This window comes from Lissotriton helveticus, chromosome 10 (assembly GCF_964261635.1).
Source record: "Lissotriton helveticus chromosome 10, aLisHel1.1, whole genome shotgun sequence".
Classification (NCBI taxonomy): domain Eukaryota; kingdom Metazoa; phylum Chordata; class Amphibia; order Caudata; family Salamandridae; genus Lissotriton; species Lissotriton helveticus.
The window spans coordinates 446,190,829-446,209,191 of NC_136071.1; the positions used below are offsets into that span (position 1 = coordinate 446,190,829).

Consider the following 18,363-nt stretch of genomic DNA (forward strand, 5'->3'; position numbering starts at 1 on the left):
GCTGTGATCAGTAGATCATCGACATACTGGAGCAGGGCAGTGTCAGTTGGCATGTGAATATTGTCTAGTTGTCTTTTAAGTGCTTGACTGTAAATACTAGGACTTTCTGTGAAACCTTGAGGAGCTCGTGTGAATTTATAGCTTCTTCCATTTAAACAGAATCCGAAAAGGAACTGGCTGTCTGGATGAATGGGGACACTGAAAAATGCGTTCTTGAGATCGATAACTGTAAAGAATGTGGCTTCGGAATCAATGGCTGTCAAGAGTGAGGAAATATCAGGGACCACTGGATACTGGGGTATGATACATTTATTAAGTTCTCGAAGGTCAATCACTAATCGATAAACTGGAGGTGCATTAGGATCAGTACGTTTCAGGACTGGAATGATAGGAGAATTACATACATTGGAGTCAGTTTCTACAACCACTCCTTGAACAATAACCTCGTCAATAATTTTGGATAAGGCTGCTACAGCCTCAGATGGCAATCTGTACTGTCTGATTCGTGGTAATACAACACCTTGCTTCAGGGTGACATGGTGGGGTGTGATATGCATACAACCTACATCAGTTGGACCTTGCGCCCATAAATGCTGTGGTACATTCAATAATCTTGGATCAAAATCACGTAATACATAATGACCTTTGAAATCACGCAGGAACAGACGGACCCCTTCTGGGGAGCAGCATATGACTGCTCCTAATTCTTTTAAAGTCTTAATGCCTAACAAATTTTCTGGACACGACTTCGTGAGTAACAGATCTGTAGTTCGGGACAATGGACCAACTTCTAGAGTAACTGGCTTCGATATTTCATTAACAATGGGCTTTCCTGAAAATCCAAGGGAAACATTTCTAGAGCCTGAGAGTGTAGCCCCTGGAACCTCGTCATGACTGATGGTAGTCCTACTTGCCCCTGTATCAATCAGAAACTTTCTGTCTTTCCCTAATACTTGACTGTGTACATAGGGACCCTCTTGATCTACCGGAATCTCGATGAGAGGCAAGCCTACCTCCCTCTCTAGGCTGTTTCATGAATATGGCTGATAATCTGGATACTCTGACTGTGCATACTGGTACATTTGCTGTGTAACATGCTGTGTGGCAGCTATAGGCTGCGGTGCTGTAACCAACTGTTGTGCATTCTGTGGTGACTGGGAAGTCTGTGAAACTTGTTCTTGTCTAGGCGGACGTGGTCTTTCTTTCGTTTTACCTGTAGCTATGTTGTGTTTCAGAACTGCACATTCGTTTATAAAATGACCTGGCTGTTTACAGTAATTGCATGTCCCTTTAACGGGAGCTGCAGAATGACTGGCTTGATTCGGACCCCTCTTCTGACTGTCTTGTGGAACAGATTGTGCAACTAGTACTTTCATTTTCGTGTCTTTCATACGTCTCCTTTCGTGTTCCTGCTCTTCCCTGATTCTGTTCTGGTGATACTGGAGCATTTGGAGCATCTGTGACGGAGTATTAGCTTGCCAGGTACTTTCGACTTTCAGGACTCGATTTTTAACTTGTGGACTTGAATTCTCGACTAGTTTAGTGACAAAAAGATGAGGGTACGACTCACTACTTGTTTTCAGACCACTATTAATAATGAAACATTTCTCAAATCTAGAATAAAAATCACTAGTATCTTCATCTTGTTTCTGTTTACAGGCTGAGATGGCATCCCAATCTTCCTTTTTCGTGGCTAGTAATCTTGGCAAGACTTGTATCAATAACTCGGGCAATTCTTTAGCTTTATCCCCAAGACCGGTACCTGGTACTCGTGAATTATCTTCAGCTTTTAGAGCTGTCCAATCTATCTTTTTCTCTCCCACCTCCCATTCTTTTTCTTTGAGTTTTTCATATATGCCCGCAGGCAACAAGACCTTTAGCATTTTAATGATATCAGGATACGTGTATTCTCCCATACGGAGCATGTCCTTTAATTCACGGTGGAACCCTGCTGGATCTTTATCATGACAGGGAATTAACTTTTTCATTTCTAAGAGTTCCATTTTTGTGATAGGGGTGTAAACGAATACTCGTTCTAGACCACCCCCCTCTTTCTTGACTGGATGCACTTCTCGTAACGGATTCTGTCTGTCTATGTAGAATGATTTACTTTCTGGGGGTGAGACGTGAACAAAATGTGGATTCAGAAACGTTCGGTATTTGTGGCGCTGTTCTAGAATGACACTAATTAAATCGGTACCTAGACCTTTCCATCTGTATTGGAGTAACTCGTTTAATACATCATGTAGAGGACCTGGATCAGAATGTTGTTCCTCATACAGTATAATGAGGTGCTGGATCATATACATACCCACCAGGCGTTTCTCGGCTGGGGGCAGTTTCAGAAACGTTTGTGCCACTATTTCATCTGGAAAAGTAGTAGAATCAGTAGTCCACCGGACTGCTGATCGGGCTAGTTCTTGTTCATGCATGGTACTGAGCTCGCTATAACCTATTCGTGATTTCAGGATGTGATCGGTAGCTTGGAATACTTGCTCAAGAGAACACTGTTCTGGTGCTGGAGGAGGAAAAACTTTTTTGTAATCTAGGCGTGAATGTCGGTCGGAAAGTCTAGTTCTACCTACATACGCTATTCTGTCGGGGTTCTCGCTGTCTACCTCTTCAGTAGAAGAGTCATACTCTTTCTCGGTTACTTGTTTTGCTTCTCGTTTCTCGTGTATAGTTATGATTTCCCTACGAATTTTCTTGTACATACTCTCTATACAAGCTTGTGTCTTGTGTTTTCCATCGGCTATATTGTCACTCCACCTAGTCAGGACTTTCATTTCTTCTTGATCTTTTTCTGGATAATCTTGCTCTCCTATTAAACAATTAATCAAAAACTTTAAAATCATGAGCTGAGTCTCGACTTTTCTTTGAACCATGGCTTCGTGAATACTTCCTGGATTCACTCCTGTACGGATAAAACGATATATTCTGTCTAGATGTTCTCCCATATCGGGCAGGGTGTCCAAATAGCTGGCAACCCGTCTTAAACGTAATGAATATATGACCATGTGATCATCGCCTGGAACTGGATCATAACGACATTCAGTAAGTGCTCGCTTGATATCTACGTATGTAGACACTTTTGGCGTACGCTGTAACGCTAGTTCATGTAGCGTCAGACGTCTGGGTTGAGGCGGGGTACGAGGAGAACCTCCCCCCGCTGCTCCTAAACTAGAATCGTCGGGGAATACTGTACGGGCTGGTAGAGTGACTGGCAAAGCGGGTACATGTACTGTGGGCTGGGCTGGGGGTGCTGTAACATGAACTTGGCCCCCGGGAACAGTAGTTGACGGGACAGGAATTACATTATTAACGGGAGCAGGCGGAACAGGATTTGCATAGGCTGGGACTGTGTCGTCCAAATAGGACGAAAGAAAAATATCAGCTGCGGTCGGTTTATGACGTAGCTTAATCGGGACCAATGGCGGCGGAAAATTACAGGGTGCTTCCAGGGTTGCTTTTGGCAAGCCCTCGGCAAGAAGAGGATACATACCCTTAATAAGGGCATTTCTCTGTCTGTCTGACTGTTCCGCTCTAACTCGTTCACCTTCTTCAATTAATTCCCTTTCTTGGGCTTTTTCTGCGGATTCCCTACTTAGTTCTGTTTTTCTGAATTCTTTTTCGGTTCTTTTATGAGATTCTTTGCGCCATACCTCGATGGCATCTTTCTGGGACTGTCTGGCTTTCTTTTTCCATAATGCTTCTTCTACTCGCATGATGCACTCGGCATCCCATGTACCTGATACGGGCCATCTATATTTCTCTTCTAGTTCCTTAGTATAGTCCGCCCATAAGTCTAGATATATTATGGCATCTAAGCCATGCTTGTGATACATAAAATGTCCTGGACTGTCCCTAGGAGGCACAGGAACTGCTTCTTCGAGTAACCCTTTTCTGGTCTTTAACTGACGTAATTTCGAGAACAGAGGCATTTCGGTTATATACTTGCAACACAATACACAATAATCACAGTAATAAAATAGCGAACAAAGCACTCATACCACGACATAAAAATACATGAATAACAGTTCGAACAGAAATACTACCTGATACACTGAAAACAGAACACATGAATTTCTCGAGAACGAAACTTACTAGAATTACTGGATGCACTGCTAAAACAGTACAGAACATACCGGTCCCATAAAGAGACACGTCAGGACCCGTATCCACCTAGGTGAATACTTCGGACTGGATCTGCGTACCCAAACCCAACGGACCAAGACCAAACTAATGATCCTGTCTAGATACTTCCCCCGCGACGGTACTCACCGGGAAGCAGAAACTGGAAGGCCTCGGACTGGACTGGACTGCTACGACGTCGGACTACGAACTTCGGAAACATCGGTTACAGGTGGGCCTCCGGATACTTCGGACCTTGCTCTCTCGGCTTGGGCTCTGGTCGGGACGAACCGCATTCCACACCGCTTCGTCTGGATGTCGGACCGCAGTCTCCGTCTCCTCCGTGGGCCGGAGGGAGACTTGAAGCAGAAATATCTGCCGGTGCGCAGTAGAGTTCCGTCACGGCTGCAGAGGGTCAGGGGGCCTGCGTGGCATCGCCAGCGCGTGAGGAAGGGGCTCGTCCCTATTCGGGCGCCATTATGTGGTATATAAATAAATAATACCGGGACTATTTTTGAATTACATTAACAATAACAGATAGCTCAATAAATAAGAGGCAGGATCCGATGTGTCCGAGTCAGAAGGATTTATTCAGGCAAAAGGGAAGGGACTGGAACGGGACAGCCTGAAATAAAATAGGAAGGAAGGAAGGCAGCTGCAGCGCTTCATCGACAGTGCAGCATATATATAGTAAGACATTTCAAATACATTACATACAGTAGGCGTAACTTGTGACAAACGTAAGATAAGAACACATGGGTGGAAGAAGAAGGCGTGCACAGGGCGTGCACTGAGACATGTGATGAGAAACGTCACAAAAGTGTCATAAATGGGGCGGAAACATGGAGGGGGCTACCTGAGAGCAGCTGGGACCTTTAACCTAGTGGTGCGCGCAAACGGGCAATGACGTGTTACCAGGGAGAACTGGGGGCTATGACTTCTGTGCTAGAAGAGGAGACTAAAAGTCTGCGGTGTCAGGACGACATGTACCTATAGCATATCTGGTATCTGGTGTTTAGAGTACATGTTGATAGAATCCAAAAGTTATCAGGGCAAAGGCTACTTGACACTAAGACTGGTGCATTCATCTATTCTACATGTATTGCGTGAACTAGGAATTATTCTATGAATATTAATACAGTATTTCTCTTACATGGAGACAGAAAGACTAGACCATAGCTGAAGCTGTTGATGCGGTTCAGTAGCTTAGGAATGCAACGAAGGAGGGCTGAACTGATAACTAGAAACATAACATATTCTTGGCAGACAGGCAGGCAGAGCCAGGCCGGGCACCGCGCTGCGCGAAAGGGAGTAAGTGAAGGGTCAGGGATGCAGGTGGGGGCTGCATCGCTCCTCGGAGAGGGTTCAGGAGACTGGAACTTGAATCTGATGTCCGGGCCCTTTTGAGGCCTAGAAACGGAGACAATTCAATGAATTAACGTGCACACTGTGAAACGTGGCAACATAGGCCTAATACTCGTTGCTTTCACGAGAACTGGAAACTGGCATACTAGCGTTGGACACAACTATAATTGCGTCTTTAATCGATCATAGGGGGATACATATGCATATCGATCATGCACATATAACATAGGATGGGGAACACGTAGGCACATATAACATGGCAAAATTTACTTTTCCACACTTGCACTCATATTCAGAGCATAAAACACACAATCTGATTCCTAAGTTGGGTTAAGATAAGTAACTTAGGACCTGATATAGACTTTGGAGGATGCACTAATGCCTGTCAGGGCCACAGAAAAAAATACATTAAAATAATCACCCTGATTGACATCCGGTCCCCCAAACTTATAGTTGCCCCACAGTCATCTCTTAACATTACGATGTTCCTATCAAAGGTGTAAAATGTTGACGTATGGCTCCATCAAACATGTCGGGCCGTCACATTAGTACAGAGATTTACTATTTTTCAAAAATAAACCCCTAAACAGGGAGTTTGTTTTTAAAAAAAAGTTAAACTAACGACCCCCACAAAATGGGGTGAGGTTTATTTTTGTCTATTTTTACTGCCCCCACTTCCAGGTTTTATCTCATGGTGACGGACAGCCCAAAATTAGAGCCATCCAACAACCCACTCTAAATTTGGTGGACGGTCAGATTACTTCTGACAGCATGTACTGTATCAGGCCATCGAAGATGTATGTTGGCATCAGAACTGGAGAAAGCTAAATTGTCGACATACGGTCAGTCTGCCCACCTCTAAGTTGCTGTTGTGATGGAATATCCTCTCCTTCAAACTCAAAATCCCCTTGTTCTTCTGATGGATGTTTCTAAAAGCAGCTTCCTCAACTTCAGAACTACTTCACCCTTTTGAACTTCCAGCTTGCAGTTAATTTTCTACGTCCGTCTCTTCATCTGAAGTACAGTTTGGGACCAGTGAATGTACCTTTGTTGTTTTCTTCAAAATGTCTGAGTCTAAAAAAGGGTGGTTCAAGCCCTGCAAGACTTGTGGAAAGTCCAGGCTTTACTCTGGAGGACATCATAAGGAATGCCTGTATTGTCTGTATTTGGACCATTAACCCAGAGACTGTAAGTACTGTTGTACTTTCTCTTCAAAAACCCTCAAAGACCGTGAGGGAAGGCTGCTTCTCTAGCTACAAAAGAGAAAGTCTGCTAAGGAATCAGACTCTGAGAGTAAGGAGAAGGCATATTCCTCCTCCAAGAAAAGGTAAGGATGATTGTTTTTTTTTTTAGGATTTCTTAGGGAAAAAAATAACCAATCCCAAAGTAAGGAAATGTCTTGAAGAGAAGAGGGTTAAGAAAGGGCAGCCTGGCACCTCTCACGTACAGCAAAGAGCTGGCTCTGCACCTCCATCTACGCCAAATACGCCTTTCAAAGAGGCTTCTCGAGGCGAAATCCGCCCGTCGATGACATAGTCGAAGAGACTCTCTCAGTCTACGATCCCCACCGAATCAGGCACGCCATTGACGGTCTCGTCGGCAACTTCTATGATGATGACAGCTAGGAAGACGACGGCTGTAGCGTCATCGAAGATGGAAGTGGTGGTGTCATCGTCGGCGGCAGCTGTTACGCCATAGGCGGGAGCTGCATCGTCAACGGTCCTGCTTGGGCCGCTCCGTCGACAAGCATTTCCACTCTGACGACTCAGTCAGTACTACCGTCCACTGTAGCGTCTCCAAACCTGTTGACGAAGGAAAGGAAAAAGACATGGCTATTCCAAAGGTGATCCCATCTCTTTTACAGAACTTCTCTAAGATCTCTCCATTGCCCCCTACTCATCTCTTGGACTTCCAGGAATCGGAGTTGGAGGGTCCTTATGGTCATGCATATTGCCCCTTGCAGCTCAAAGTCAAGTGGCAGGAATCTGAAGATGAGTAAGCAGTAGATGATTCTTCTACATATCTAGAGGGCCATTATTCCTTCTCTGAAACAGGAAATCCCAGCGTTCAGCGCGTGGACACATTTCAAGAACATTATCCATATGAGGAACAGTAGAAGGAGCGTCACTGGGAGCCTTCCATCAGCATCCCAATTTTGTTGGTCACTGACCTGTGTTTGATGCTCAGTGATTATTACAAGATTTTTCCCGAGGCTCACGGTAGTCAACAGCCACCTCCTACACAGGAAGTACCTATCACCATTCCTATCACCAATCCAGATCTGTAGGTCGCGCCTATACCACTAAAGCACAAAAATCTACCACCTTTGGAAATTCCTGCCCAGGCACATGACTGTGGTGACCAGCAGCTGGAAGAGGGAGAGCTGCATTTGGACCCAGATGTTCAGGATGAATGGCACACACCACCTTCTCTTACTCTGCGGATGACTGATTCCCCACTTGCGTATATCAGCAGTTTTCATGATCTCAGAGAGGGCATCAAAGCGTTTTGATCTACCTATGTATGTCAAGCAGACGGAGTATTTTTATATGATTTTAAGGCTACTACACAGCGCTCCTCCCGAGCCATCCCCATAGTGGATTACTTGTGGCAGGAAGGCCTGAAATTAATGAAGACGCGATCCTCCGTTCCTGCGGTTATCCCGAAATTAGATAAAAAATACAGGGCACCTGAAGATTCTCCTTTTTGCCTCATTGACCATCTCCGTCCTGACTCCATTATTATGCAGCTAAGAAGTACAAGGGAACCCTACTCAAACTGACTCAGCGTAATAACTGTATGTCAAGAAACAGTGGTTCAAGTGGCAAACAATTAAATAAAGTAAATAATATATATACTCTGCACAATGGCATTCGAAAAGTGGATCATGTGGATGTCAGACAGAGAGGAGACCGAATACTGTTTGATTGAATATATGCAGTTTTTTATAACAGTAAATCAAATTCTTTTTCACATATATACAATAAAAAAATAGTGCTTTATGTCCCCAGTGTGTATTGGAACCAAAAACATAAAAGGAAGTAAATTTGTGACAACAGTGCTATATACAGTTTGGTTTCCTTCATCTGAGAAATGATCAATGAATGATTATTTATCCAACCACTGTATTAATAAACAATGTTGGTGTGATGATTAATTTCTCTCTCTAGTCGACGGCGTTTCGACCCTTCTGCGGATGTGGGGTCTCTTCAGGACCTAATAATGTAGGGACATCTGAGCGTGTGGAACAATATGCACAGCCACGTGTGTGAAGTGAAGAACACCGGTGTATGAATAAAGAAAGAAGAATACTCACACTGGACCCAGCCGGGTGCTCAGTGTGAGGCTGGAAGGGAGGTGAGGGCTGGCAGCTTGTCGTGCAAAGCGGGCGATGCCGCTGTCTTTGAACAGGGCTTCTCCTGGTGATAATGGTATCACTGGTGCAAGGGGTGTAGCCTTGTACATTAAACTGGTAAGTCTGCTTCAGTGAGCAGATTGTATACGCGTGCAGTCACTACGGGTTGGGTCCTCCAGGTGCCTGTTGGTACAGTGACCACAGGCACCTGGAAGACCCAACGGATAACGTTGGCAAAAGATTCTCCACGCTGGCAGCTACCGCCATCAGGGGCTCCAACGCCATGGCTATCCTCGGGAGATATGACTGGCAAATGTGGTCCCACAATTGCCTCTTGCTGGAGTATCCTCCAGAGGATAAGAAGGAGGCAAACGACATTCTATTAGAAGGAGACAGAGCCTCTTCGGAGAGTATTGATGTGGCGCTTGACATTTTGCTACTGCCTTTAGGCAAATGGCGGGGGCAATGGTGTTGAGGCGACAGGGATGGCTTAGAGTTCTCAAACTCAAGACATCAATCTGATCTGTGTCAGTAGGCCTGTGAATTTTCTTTCCGGGTGCATTTTACGTTGTTCAGTGGTGGCTCTAAAACATAGGTGTATGTAAGTTGAATATTGCATTACTTAGATTAATTCAGGGTTGCATCATGTTTTCTGCCCTTCCTATGGTTATTCCTTATTTTGAGATGCCTGTTATTTGTTGGCTGATGTATTTGTTGCCTGTCAACTTCTTGTGAATGTAATCTTGCCTGTTGGCTAATTAGCAAACATGCTAACACTTCTACAAGGTTGTGTTAATATAGCCACTTGTCTTCAAAGGCTTGGCTACAACTGAACTCCCAGTTGCTGATTGGGCTATCTCTCTTAATTTCCAGACATTACTAAATACACCCATTGTTGGGGCAGAACATTGTTACTTTTTGCAAGTGTTAGAAGTCATAACTTCCATCCTGGCTTTCAGAATGGTTTCTGAATTTGTAAACTGAAGTGAATCAGACCGGAGTTAAATTGTTACATACCCTTGTTTCTCTCCATTACAGTTATGGGAATGGGGGTGTTAGTTTTTTTAGTTCATGTGACATTCAGTACACCACCTCAGTAGACTAATCAACCAACTTCCACTATGCTGCATTTATTCTGCTGCTCTGGAGCCCCCTGGCTGTTTTAAAGCAACAGTGCAGCTTTTTGGTATATGTGAGGCTTTTGGTGCCTTACCGTTCATGTTTCATCTTTTAAAAGGGCCTTATGGCAGTCCTTTGGTGAGAGAAGCCTTTTTAGGCAGTACTTATTGAGCACATGTCTTTATACATAGGGCATACAATCACAAAGCTTCTCCTTTATCTCGCCAGTATCCAGTGTAGGTTCCTGCAAGCAGTAGAAACATGTTCCTTTTTTTTAAAACGCCCACCAAGTGCACCACAAAGTTATGGATCCTCTGTAGTTTGAGTAGAGAAGATGGTGTTATGTCTAGAGGGTGGCTGTTGCAGCTATCAACACCTAACAGAACACAGACAGCTATAAACCTAGAATTAGTCTCCGTCTATAGAACAAAGGGCTTTTCTTAATTCTTTCAGTGCATAAAAATCAAATGAAGAAAACAGCATTGACCTCATCTGAAAAATGTTAGCTCTTCGTCCAAGGGAACGCCCAAAAATGTAATGATTGATGCAGCGCCAACTGGGTCCCAGACATTCACAATATCTGGGAACTAACAGCCTGATTCATCAATCTCCCGTTTTGTGAGCCCCTAATAGCGATTCATAAGGAATCGCTATTAAGGACTTGCAAAACGGGATTCATGTAGGAATAGCAAAAATTATCGCGATTCCTACATGTTCCTTATTTGCGATTAGCAAATTGCTAATCGCAAATAAGAAATAACTCCCCATGCATTCCTATGGGCCTGTAGGCCCATAGGAATGCATGGGGAGTTATTCCTTATTTGCGATTAGCAATTAGCTAATCGCAAATAAGGATGCGATTTCAAGGGTGCAGGGGTGTCCAAAGGACACCCTGTAGCACCCCTGAAATGTAATCTACATTGGTGTTGCGCACACACATGTCCAAAGGACATGTGTTTGTGTAACATGCAACTTAGAAAAATGCATTTAAATGCATTTTTCTAAGTTTTTGCTATTTACCACGAGGTCTGACCTCTCGGTAAATAGCGGCCCAAAATTGCAATTTCGCAATTTTAAAATGATTCATGAATTGCATTTAAGGAATCTCAAATAGAGATTCCTTAAGTGTAAATCTTCGCAAATGTGCGAATTCTTTAATAGCGAATTTTGCATTTGGGGTGATGAATCCCAAATGCAAAAATTGCACTCGCAAAAGGCAAGATTCTGAGAATCTTGCCCTTTGCGAGTGCAATTTAGCTTCATGAATCAGGCTAAAATTATCACAGGTTTCGCTGTTTCAGCACTAGAATACTTTTGCATCAGGCAAGAACAAATGCAGTTTCAGCATTCACTGTGAAATTATTTTCTAGGATTCAGTCTGTTGGCTGGGCTACTTTGAAGTTAAATAATCTGCAAAAAGGACATGCGGAAACATATGGTCATTTTTGTGCTCTTAGTCCATTCTCTTTTTAAATTACTGGTGCAAAGTCGGTAGAAATTCTGGTACACTGTCAAAATTCTGAAAATTGTCACTGCACGCCTCAATATCAAAATGTAAATTTAAAACATTCCTTTGATTTATTTATTTCATTTTATTTAAAGGTCCAGGTCTTTTGGTGCAGTAAGTGCAAAATTGTTACTCCTGCGTGACTACACCTGGAGGCTGGCTGATGCAGCATGAGTGTAGAAGCAAAAGTAGCTCACCAAAATTTGGTGATTCCTACTTGCAGTCTACTGTAATGTATTTCTCGTGTCTCTGAGTTTGGGCCTTTGATCTCAAATCTTTTTTTCATTCTGTCCCTTTTAGTATTCTGAGGCTCTGCAGCTGTGTCTGGAGCAGAATCTGATCATCACTGAGGAGATGGCTGAAAAAATGACAGTCTCTAAGGACTCCAAAGAGCTTTCTGAAGACTCCAGACGAGAACTGCTGGAGCGGATTGCTGACTGTTGTATGCGACAAGGCAACTATCATTTGGCTACCAAGAAATACACTCAAGCAGGAAATAAGCTAAAGGTGATTGAGGGTGTTTGGAGAGTCTTTTCTATAGTGCCTAAGTCAGGAATATCCTAAATAGGTGTGGAATATCCAGATGTTTGCCAGATTTTAATGATAGCCAATGAAGTATATATTAGGTCTGTTTATGCTTTTTATATGTAAATTATCTTTTGTGGCTATCTAGAAAATCTGGCTTGTATCCACCTCTCCTTGATTTATTGGACATTCCTGATATATATTTTTCAATTCTACTTACCCTTTATCCTTTTTTGGTAATTGATTGTCTTTCTCTCTTTTTCATCTCTCAACATTCTTTTCATGGTTTTATAAAAAAAATGATCTTAACATTTTATTTAAAAAATAATGTAGTTAAATTGAGTTAAATGTTGAACAAAAATCATTATTTAACAAAGCGGTGATAAATAATTCTGTAGTGCATATGGACAGTACCAATAACAGTCACACCTATAGATTGTTTCCACAGAGGAGCAAATATGGGAAAAAACATGATCTACACTACTGGATACAAATATCACTCTAGAACAGCAAACAGTTATACAAATATCACTCTAGAACAGCAAACAGTTATCAGACTGAGAGAAAAAAATAAGATAGTATAAGGAACTAGACCGGGATTGTACTGTTACAGTTTATGCTAAAAGTTAAAGTATTCATTATCAATTTCTAGATGGAGCTCTTTCTCTTTAATTTTATGATTTTACTTTTATGCCAACCGTTGTTCTATTTCTTACAAACATGATGTCTTCTCTCCGTCTGCTCAGATGTATGTCAATGTACGCTGCTTCTTGTTCCTGGGCCACATAGGTGACTAATATACCTACTTTGTTCACAGGCAATGAGATCCCTGTTAAAGTCTGGTGATACTGAGAAGATTGTGTTCTTTGCTACTGTGTCACGGCAGAAAGAGATCTATATTATGGCTGCAAATTACCTACAGTCACTGGACTGGCGCAAGGAGCCTGAGATCATGAAAAATATAATCAGCTTCTACACCAAAGGAAGAGCGCTTGACCTCTTAGCTGGCTTTTATGATGCATGTGCCCAGGTAAGTGACATTCAATGCAGCCCTAGTCAAAATATATAATGACTCATTTAAAGAAGACTTAGAACCTTTGTTGTGTCTGTTGCTTGTAGGTTGAGATCGACGAGTATCAGAATTATGAAAAAGCTTTGGGTGCATTGACTGAAGCATATAAGTGCCTTTCTAAGGCTAAGATGAGGAACCCTCAAGAGCAGGAGATCAAGCTTGCTGATCTTCAGAGCAAGATGACCTTGGTAAAAAGGTTTATCCAGGCCCGGAGGTAAGAGAGTCATGAAAACGAACTGTGACACTAGGTGGATTTTGACAAAGTGAGTCCTCTTTTCCAGAACACCACTTTGGAACAGTAAAAGACCCCTAGGGGTCCTTCATGCACTGAATCGTTTTAGGCCAACTTAAATTTCATATCTTTGATCCTTACATATATAGATTCTCAGATTTGCCTGCTCCCTTCTCCAAGTAATCTTTTTTGTCATTAAACCAGTTTTATTGGTATTCTCTTGCACCCAGTAAATAGAGCACACAATTATATCCCCAGGCTATCATGTTGTATATTTCCTGATCTGAAAACCTGATTAAAAGGAAGGAAATAGCATTTCATTGCAAGAAAGGAGCATGGCACCAGGAGGCCTCAATATTATATGTGATATACTAATGTATCTTGAATAAATCACCTAAGAACCATATAGTTTACAATAAATGCGAATTACAACCAATTTGCTGCTAAAATAAAAGACCTATTGAAATTACTATGGGAAACAGAATTATTTTAATTGGACATCTTCGGAAGAAGTTTATCATATCATAATGGGGCAAACGACGTGGATATTCTTAATCTTATTCTGAGATTGATATTCAGATTGAGAGTAAGAAAGCTAAACGAGATTTAAATCAACTGACTGCATTTGTATGTACTGACTGTGTATTTTATAATATCACTCACTAGATTACACTTTAGTTATTATTTTTTTATATGTATTCAATTTCAACTTTGTCTTCATAGTTGTGTTTCAGTATAAGCTCTGGGATTGTGGTGCTACATCTAGAGTTCACTGTGATTCAAAATTATTTATCTATTTGCTACTACGGAGCGGCATCTGACCCTTTTTTGAAAATAAAAAAAGACTACCAAAAGAATGGAGTATCTTTTGGCAAAACTTTCTCAAACTTATACAATTTTGCCTCTTTTTCTTCATTTAAATGTAAGTTATATGCTGATACTGTACTGACATGGTTCCACAGAAGGCTTCTTCTGACACTTAACAGCCTGCTTCTGATTCTCACATTTTTACATAGGGCAGCTTCTAGATTATGATCTCAATGTTTACAACAGTATAGTTTAACATGCCAGATGTATACTACTAATAAGATAGGCTTTTACTTTGTCATCCTTTTTAGCATGAACAAAAAACAGCCAGTATTCATTAGCCTTGCCTGAAAAAACAAACACAAGTGACGTGAAAACCAATTTAACAGCAACAAATTAGCATTATAAGCTTCCTATGAGAGTTTATCTGTCTCGAACGCCACCTGTGAAGAATTCTTGACCATTTTTTAAAAGACTGCTTACGTTTGGTGATGTTTGAGGGCAATCATTTGTCCACCCCTCTCTTTAGGCCCTGCAATAACTTCCCAATGGCGTTGAGTTCTTGACCCTTACTTGGCCGTTTGCAAAATACTGATCTGCTACTTTTTCAGCCATTTAGTTATAGTTTTACTGGGGTGTTTTAGTTCACTGTCCTGTTGCATGATCTATTTTGGCTACGTCTGAGTTGTTAGACAGGTGGTCTCACACTTACCTCTAGAATGTACTGGTATAGAAGGAAATACATTCTCAATGATAGTGAGGTGTCCAGATACTATGGCTTCAAGACAGATGAAATCATCACCCATTCACCAGCTTGCCTTTTGGTTGGTTTGAGGTCCTTGTGTACACAGTACTTGATTCTCTCCAAATGTTGTATAGTATAGCCTCACTTGTCCACTTTCGTCTCATTGTCCCAGATGAAATCGTACCCAAAATCTTGGGGTTCATTCAGGTGCTATTTTGGAAGCTGTGTAGCTGTGTTCATTGTGGAACAAAGTTTTTTTTTCTTGCTACCCTTCCACAAAAGCTAAATAATCATGAACTCTAGCATTTATTGTATATTTAGACTTTTAGATCTCTGTCTTGCTTTGGGATCTTTGCGATCTCTGGTGCGCATCATACTATCTTCTCTGAGTAACTTACTCCTGGGTAGATTGGCAACCATCTTTGACTTTCTCCTTTTAAATTATCTTTCTCACTCTGGAATAATGAACTTAAATTTTTTTGATATGGCTATTTAATCCTTCAAGCGTTGAGCAGCAACAGCTATTCTTTCTTTCATAAACATACTTTAACATAGGCATGATGTGTAATCAGAGACATAAATGTCCCAGTCGAAACTGAAAGTTTCTGGTTTATATATAGATGGTAGCTCTTCCTAATCAAGTAATTGAGTGAGCTTGTTTAGTAGTACCTGGGTCGAATTACCTTCTTAGCTGATATAGAAGCAGTAGGAGCATGCTTACTTTTTCGTCCAAAGATTTTGAATGTTGGCTGATTTTTTTATTGTAATACAATCATGACGAAGTTCATTTTGTATATGTTGTTTTTACACAAGTGTTTATATGTATCCTTTATTGTGACTTTGTAAGATTTAGAAGAAGGTCACATATGTCTTATTAGGTAACATGAGAGGTTTTAAAGAGGGGGTACTTTATTTTTCGCTTCACTGTGTAGGAATTTGAAGATTGGAATAATCTTCGATATTCATAATCAGTGACCTGCTTCTGTCCAGTGCAGGAACCTGAACCACATTTTTCTAAGAATGTACAGTTCCTATTCTGATTTAATATTTAACAGCAAAAACGCCAACAGAAGGCAAAATTGTCTTTATTATTATTGTATGTTTTAGTTAAGGCAAATCAGTCGAATAAGGTTTATTACAGTGAAATCGACAACATGTCACAGCTCTAGGCATGAAAAATAAATCAGGGAATGTAGGTCTTAGAAGCTGCAACTGTTCCGTCATGCTCAATAGGGTCTGTGAGGCAGTTAATTTTACGTTTCACTGATTACTGCTAACTTTCTAATGGTTTTTTGGACTGAAATCTGTTTTTTGCTTATTTTTCCTTACTGAACATCCGTTCTGCTTTCTAAATCTAACATTGCTAAAGGATGTGAGATTCGCTATACTAAAGTAGAGCGTAACTAACTGTGAACACTGTTGTGGAAAGATTGGAAAGTGCAGACCCCCACTCTCTTTCTGGTCTCTTTCGACAGTGGATGGGGTGGCCTCGGTAATCTGCCACCCATGAAAGAACCCAGTGGTTCACCCACAAGGGTCTAATCTCTTATGATCAGCGTTACTGCTTCTCTTGCAGTCACGATCTTAAAGAACTCAGCATTGAGGACTTCGGAGCACACAGGTTCAACTTCAAGTTGTAATTCGATTTAGACATCCCCTTCAATGCTGAGGACTTTACCTCCAGTCCGAATTTCGACATTAGTTGCTTCAACCTGCTCCAAGACGTTAAGCCACAAGTTGTGATGAAGGATCAAGCACATCTCAACTTCTCTGGATACACCCGAGCATTTGCGTGAGGAGACCGTGGTAATCCAAGCCTCGACAGACAGCCGTCTTTCACCTAATATGACAGCTCGTATATTAGAGGCCTTACGTACAAACGCTAATACTCCTGGCACTCCTGCATTATAGCCAGCAGTTCAGTAGCTTCTTGTAGCACAAGACAGGCCTATGACACATGAATCCTCCATTCATCATTAAAAAAAAAAACAATAAGAGACCAAGATTAATTCACTGAGATGAATGATCTATATAAGAGAGGATGAGGTGCTGGGGCCAAGAGGTGAGAGAGAGCTATCTTGAATCCAGTGGCCAAGTGAACAAGGGACTCACGTCTGAGCATACCCTGCCACACTTAGGGAGAACAAAGCGATACAAAAGGGGATGATGGACGGAGCGTTTGAACAAATCAAACACTCACCCCCCAGTCAACTGATCTGGGTTTAATCCATCACCATTCTTTAGTTCACTCAGCCACCCTCCGGTCCTCGGAAGCTTGTTTCCGGTCCAGGGAATGCATGGCTTGGTAGTTCGGGCTGGACTGTTCCCATGAGGCACAGGGTCAGACTGATTTGCATATAGCCATGTCTGAACTGGGGTGGCAGAGTGGGCTAAAGAACGGTGATGGATTAAACCCAGATCTTTTGACTGGGTGTGAGTGTTTGATTGATTCAAATGCCCCGTCCATCACCACCCCCTTTTGTACCGCTTTTGGCCGCCATAAGTGTGGCAGGGTATGCTCAGACGTGAGTCCCTTGCTCACTTTGCCACTGGATTCAAGCAAGCCGGGCTGAAGACGGCTGGAATGCCAGAAACCGGTCCTCGGAAGCTTGTTTCCGGTCCAGGGAATGCATGGCTTGGTAGTTCGGGCTGGACTGTTCCCATGAGGCACAGGGTCAGACTGATTTGCATATAGCCATGTCTGAACTGGGGTGGCAGAGTGGGCTAAAGAACGGTGATGGATTAAACCCAGATCTTTTGACTGGGTGTGAGTGTTTGATTGATTCAAATGCCCCGTCCATCACCACCCCCTTTTGTACCGCTTTTGGCCGCCATAAGTGTGGCAGGGTATGCTCAGACGTGAGTCCCTTGCTCACTTTGCCACTGGATTCAAGCAAGCCGGGCTGAAGACGGCTGGAATGCCAGAAACCGGTCCTCGGAAGCTTGTTTCCGGTCCAGGGAATGCATGGCTTGGTAGTTCGGGCTGGACTGTTCCCATGAGGCACAGGGTCAGACTGATTTGCATATAGCCATGTCTGAACTGGGGTGGCAGAGTGGGCTAAAGAACGGTGATGGATTAAACCCAGATCTTTTGACTGGGTGTGAGTGTTTGATTGATTCAAATGCCCCGTCCATCACCACCCCCTTTTGTACCGCTTTGGGGCCAAGAGGTGAAGCACATCCCACCCACCCCGATAAGATGAGATCCCTTTAGTGGGATGTGCATGAAAGATTTTACTTGCCCTTTCCACTTACCTCAAACTAGAATCTGAAAAATCGCTCTCACAGTTCACCAGGTTCAATTCTGGTTAGGATTTTACCAATGGATATGATTAGAGCATTTAGGAGGCTTCTAGTATGGTGGCAAGGATACTAAACAATGACGTCTGTAATTTGACTGTATAAAATTCAGTTTTTTTCAAAACCATTCAATCAAAGCAGTCAGCAACGCCTATTGTTCCTCTGGCCATACACTCTGAGAGCTTATTATGACCACATCCCCTAC

The 18,363-nt window shown here is 42.4% G+C and overlaps 1 protein-coding gene across 1 annotated transcript in view; it reads left to right on the forward strand.

Annotated features, from left to right (window-relative positions):
- The window catches only part of IFT140 (intraflagellar transport 140), a 1,386,753-nt gene that overhangs the window by 1,324,309 nt on the left and 44,081 nt on the right, over positions 1-18,363 (forward strand). The window contains exons 26-28 of the mRNA XM_078662938.1: positions 11,778-11,984; positions 12,820-13,032; positions 13,122-13,288. Of these exons, the coding sequence (XP_078519064.1) occupies positions 11,778-11,984; positions 12,820-13,032; positions 13,122-13,288 (587 nt within the window). The remainder of the gene's footprint in view (positions 1-11,777; positions 11,985-12,819; positions 13,033-13,121; positions 13,289-18,363) is intronic.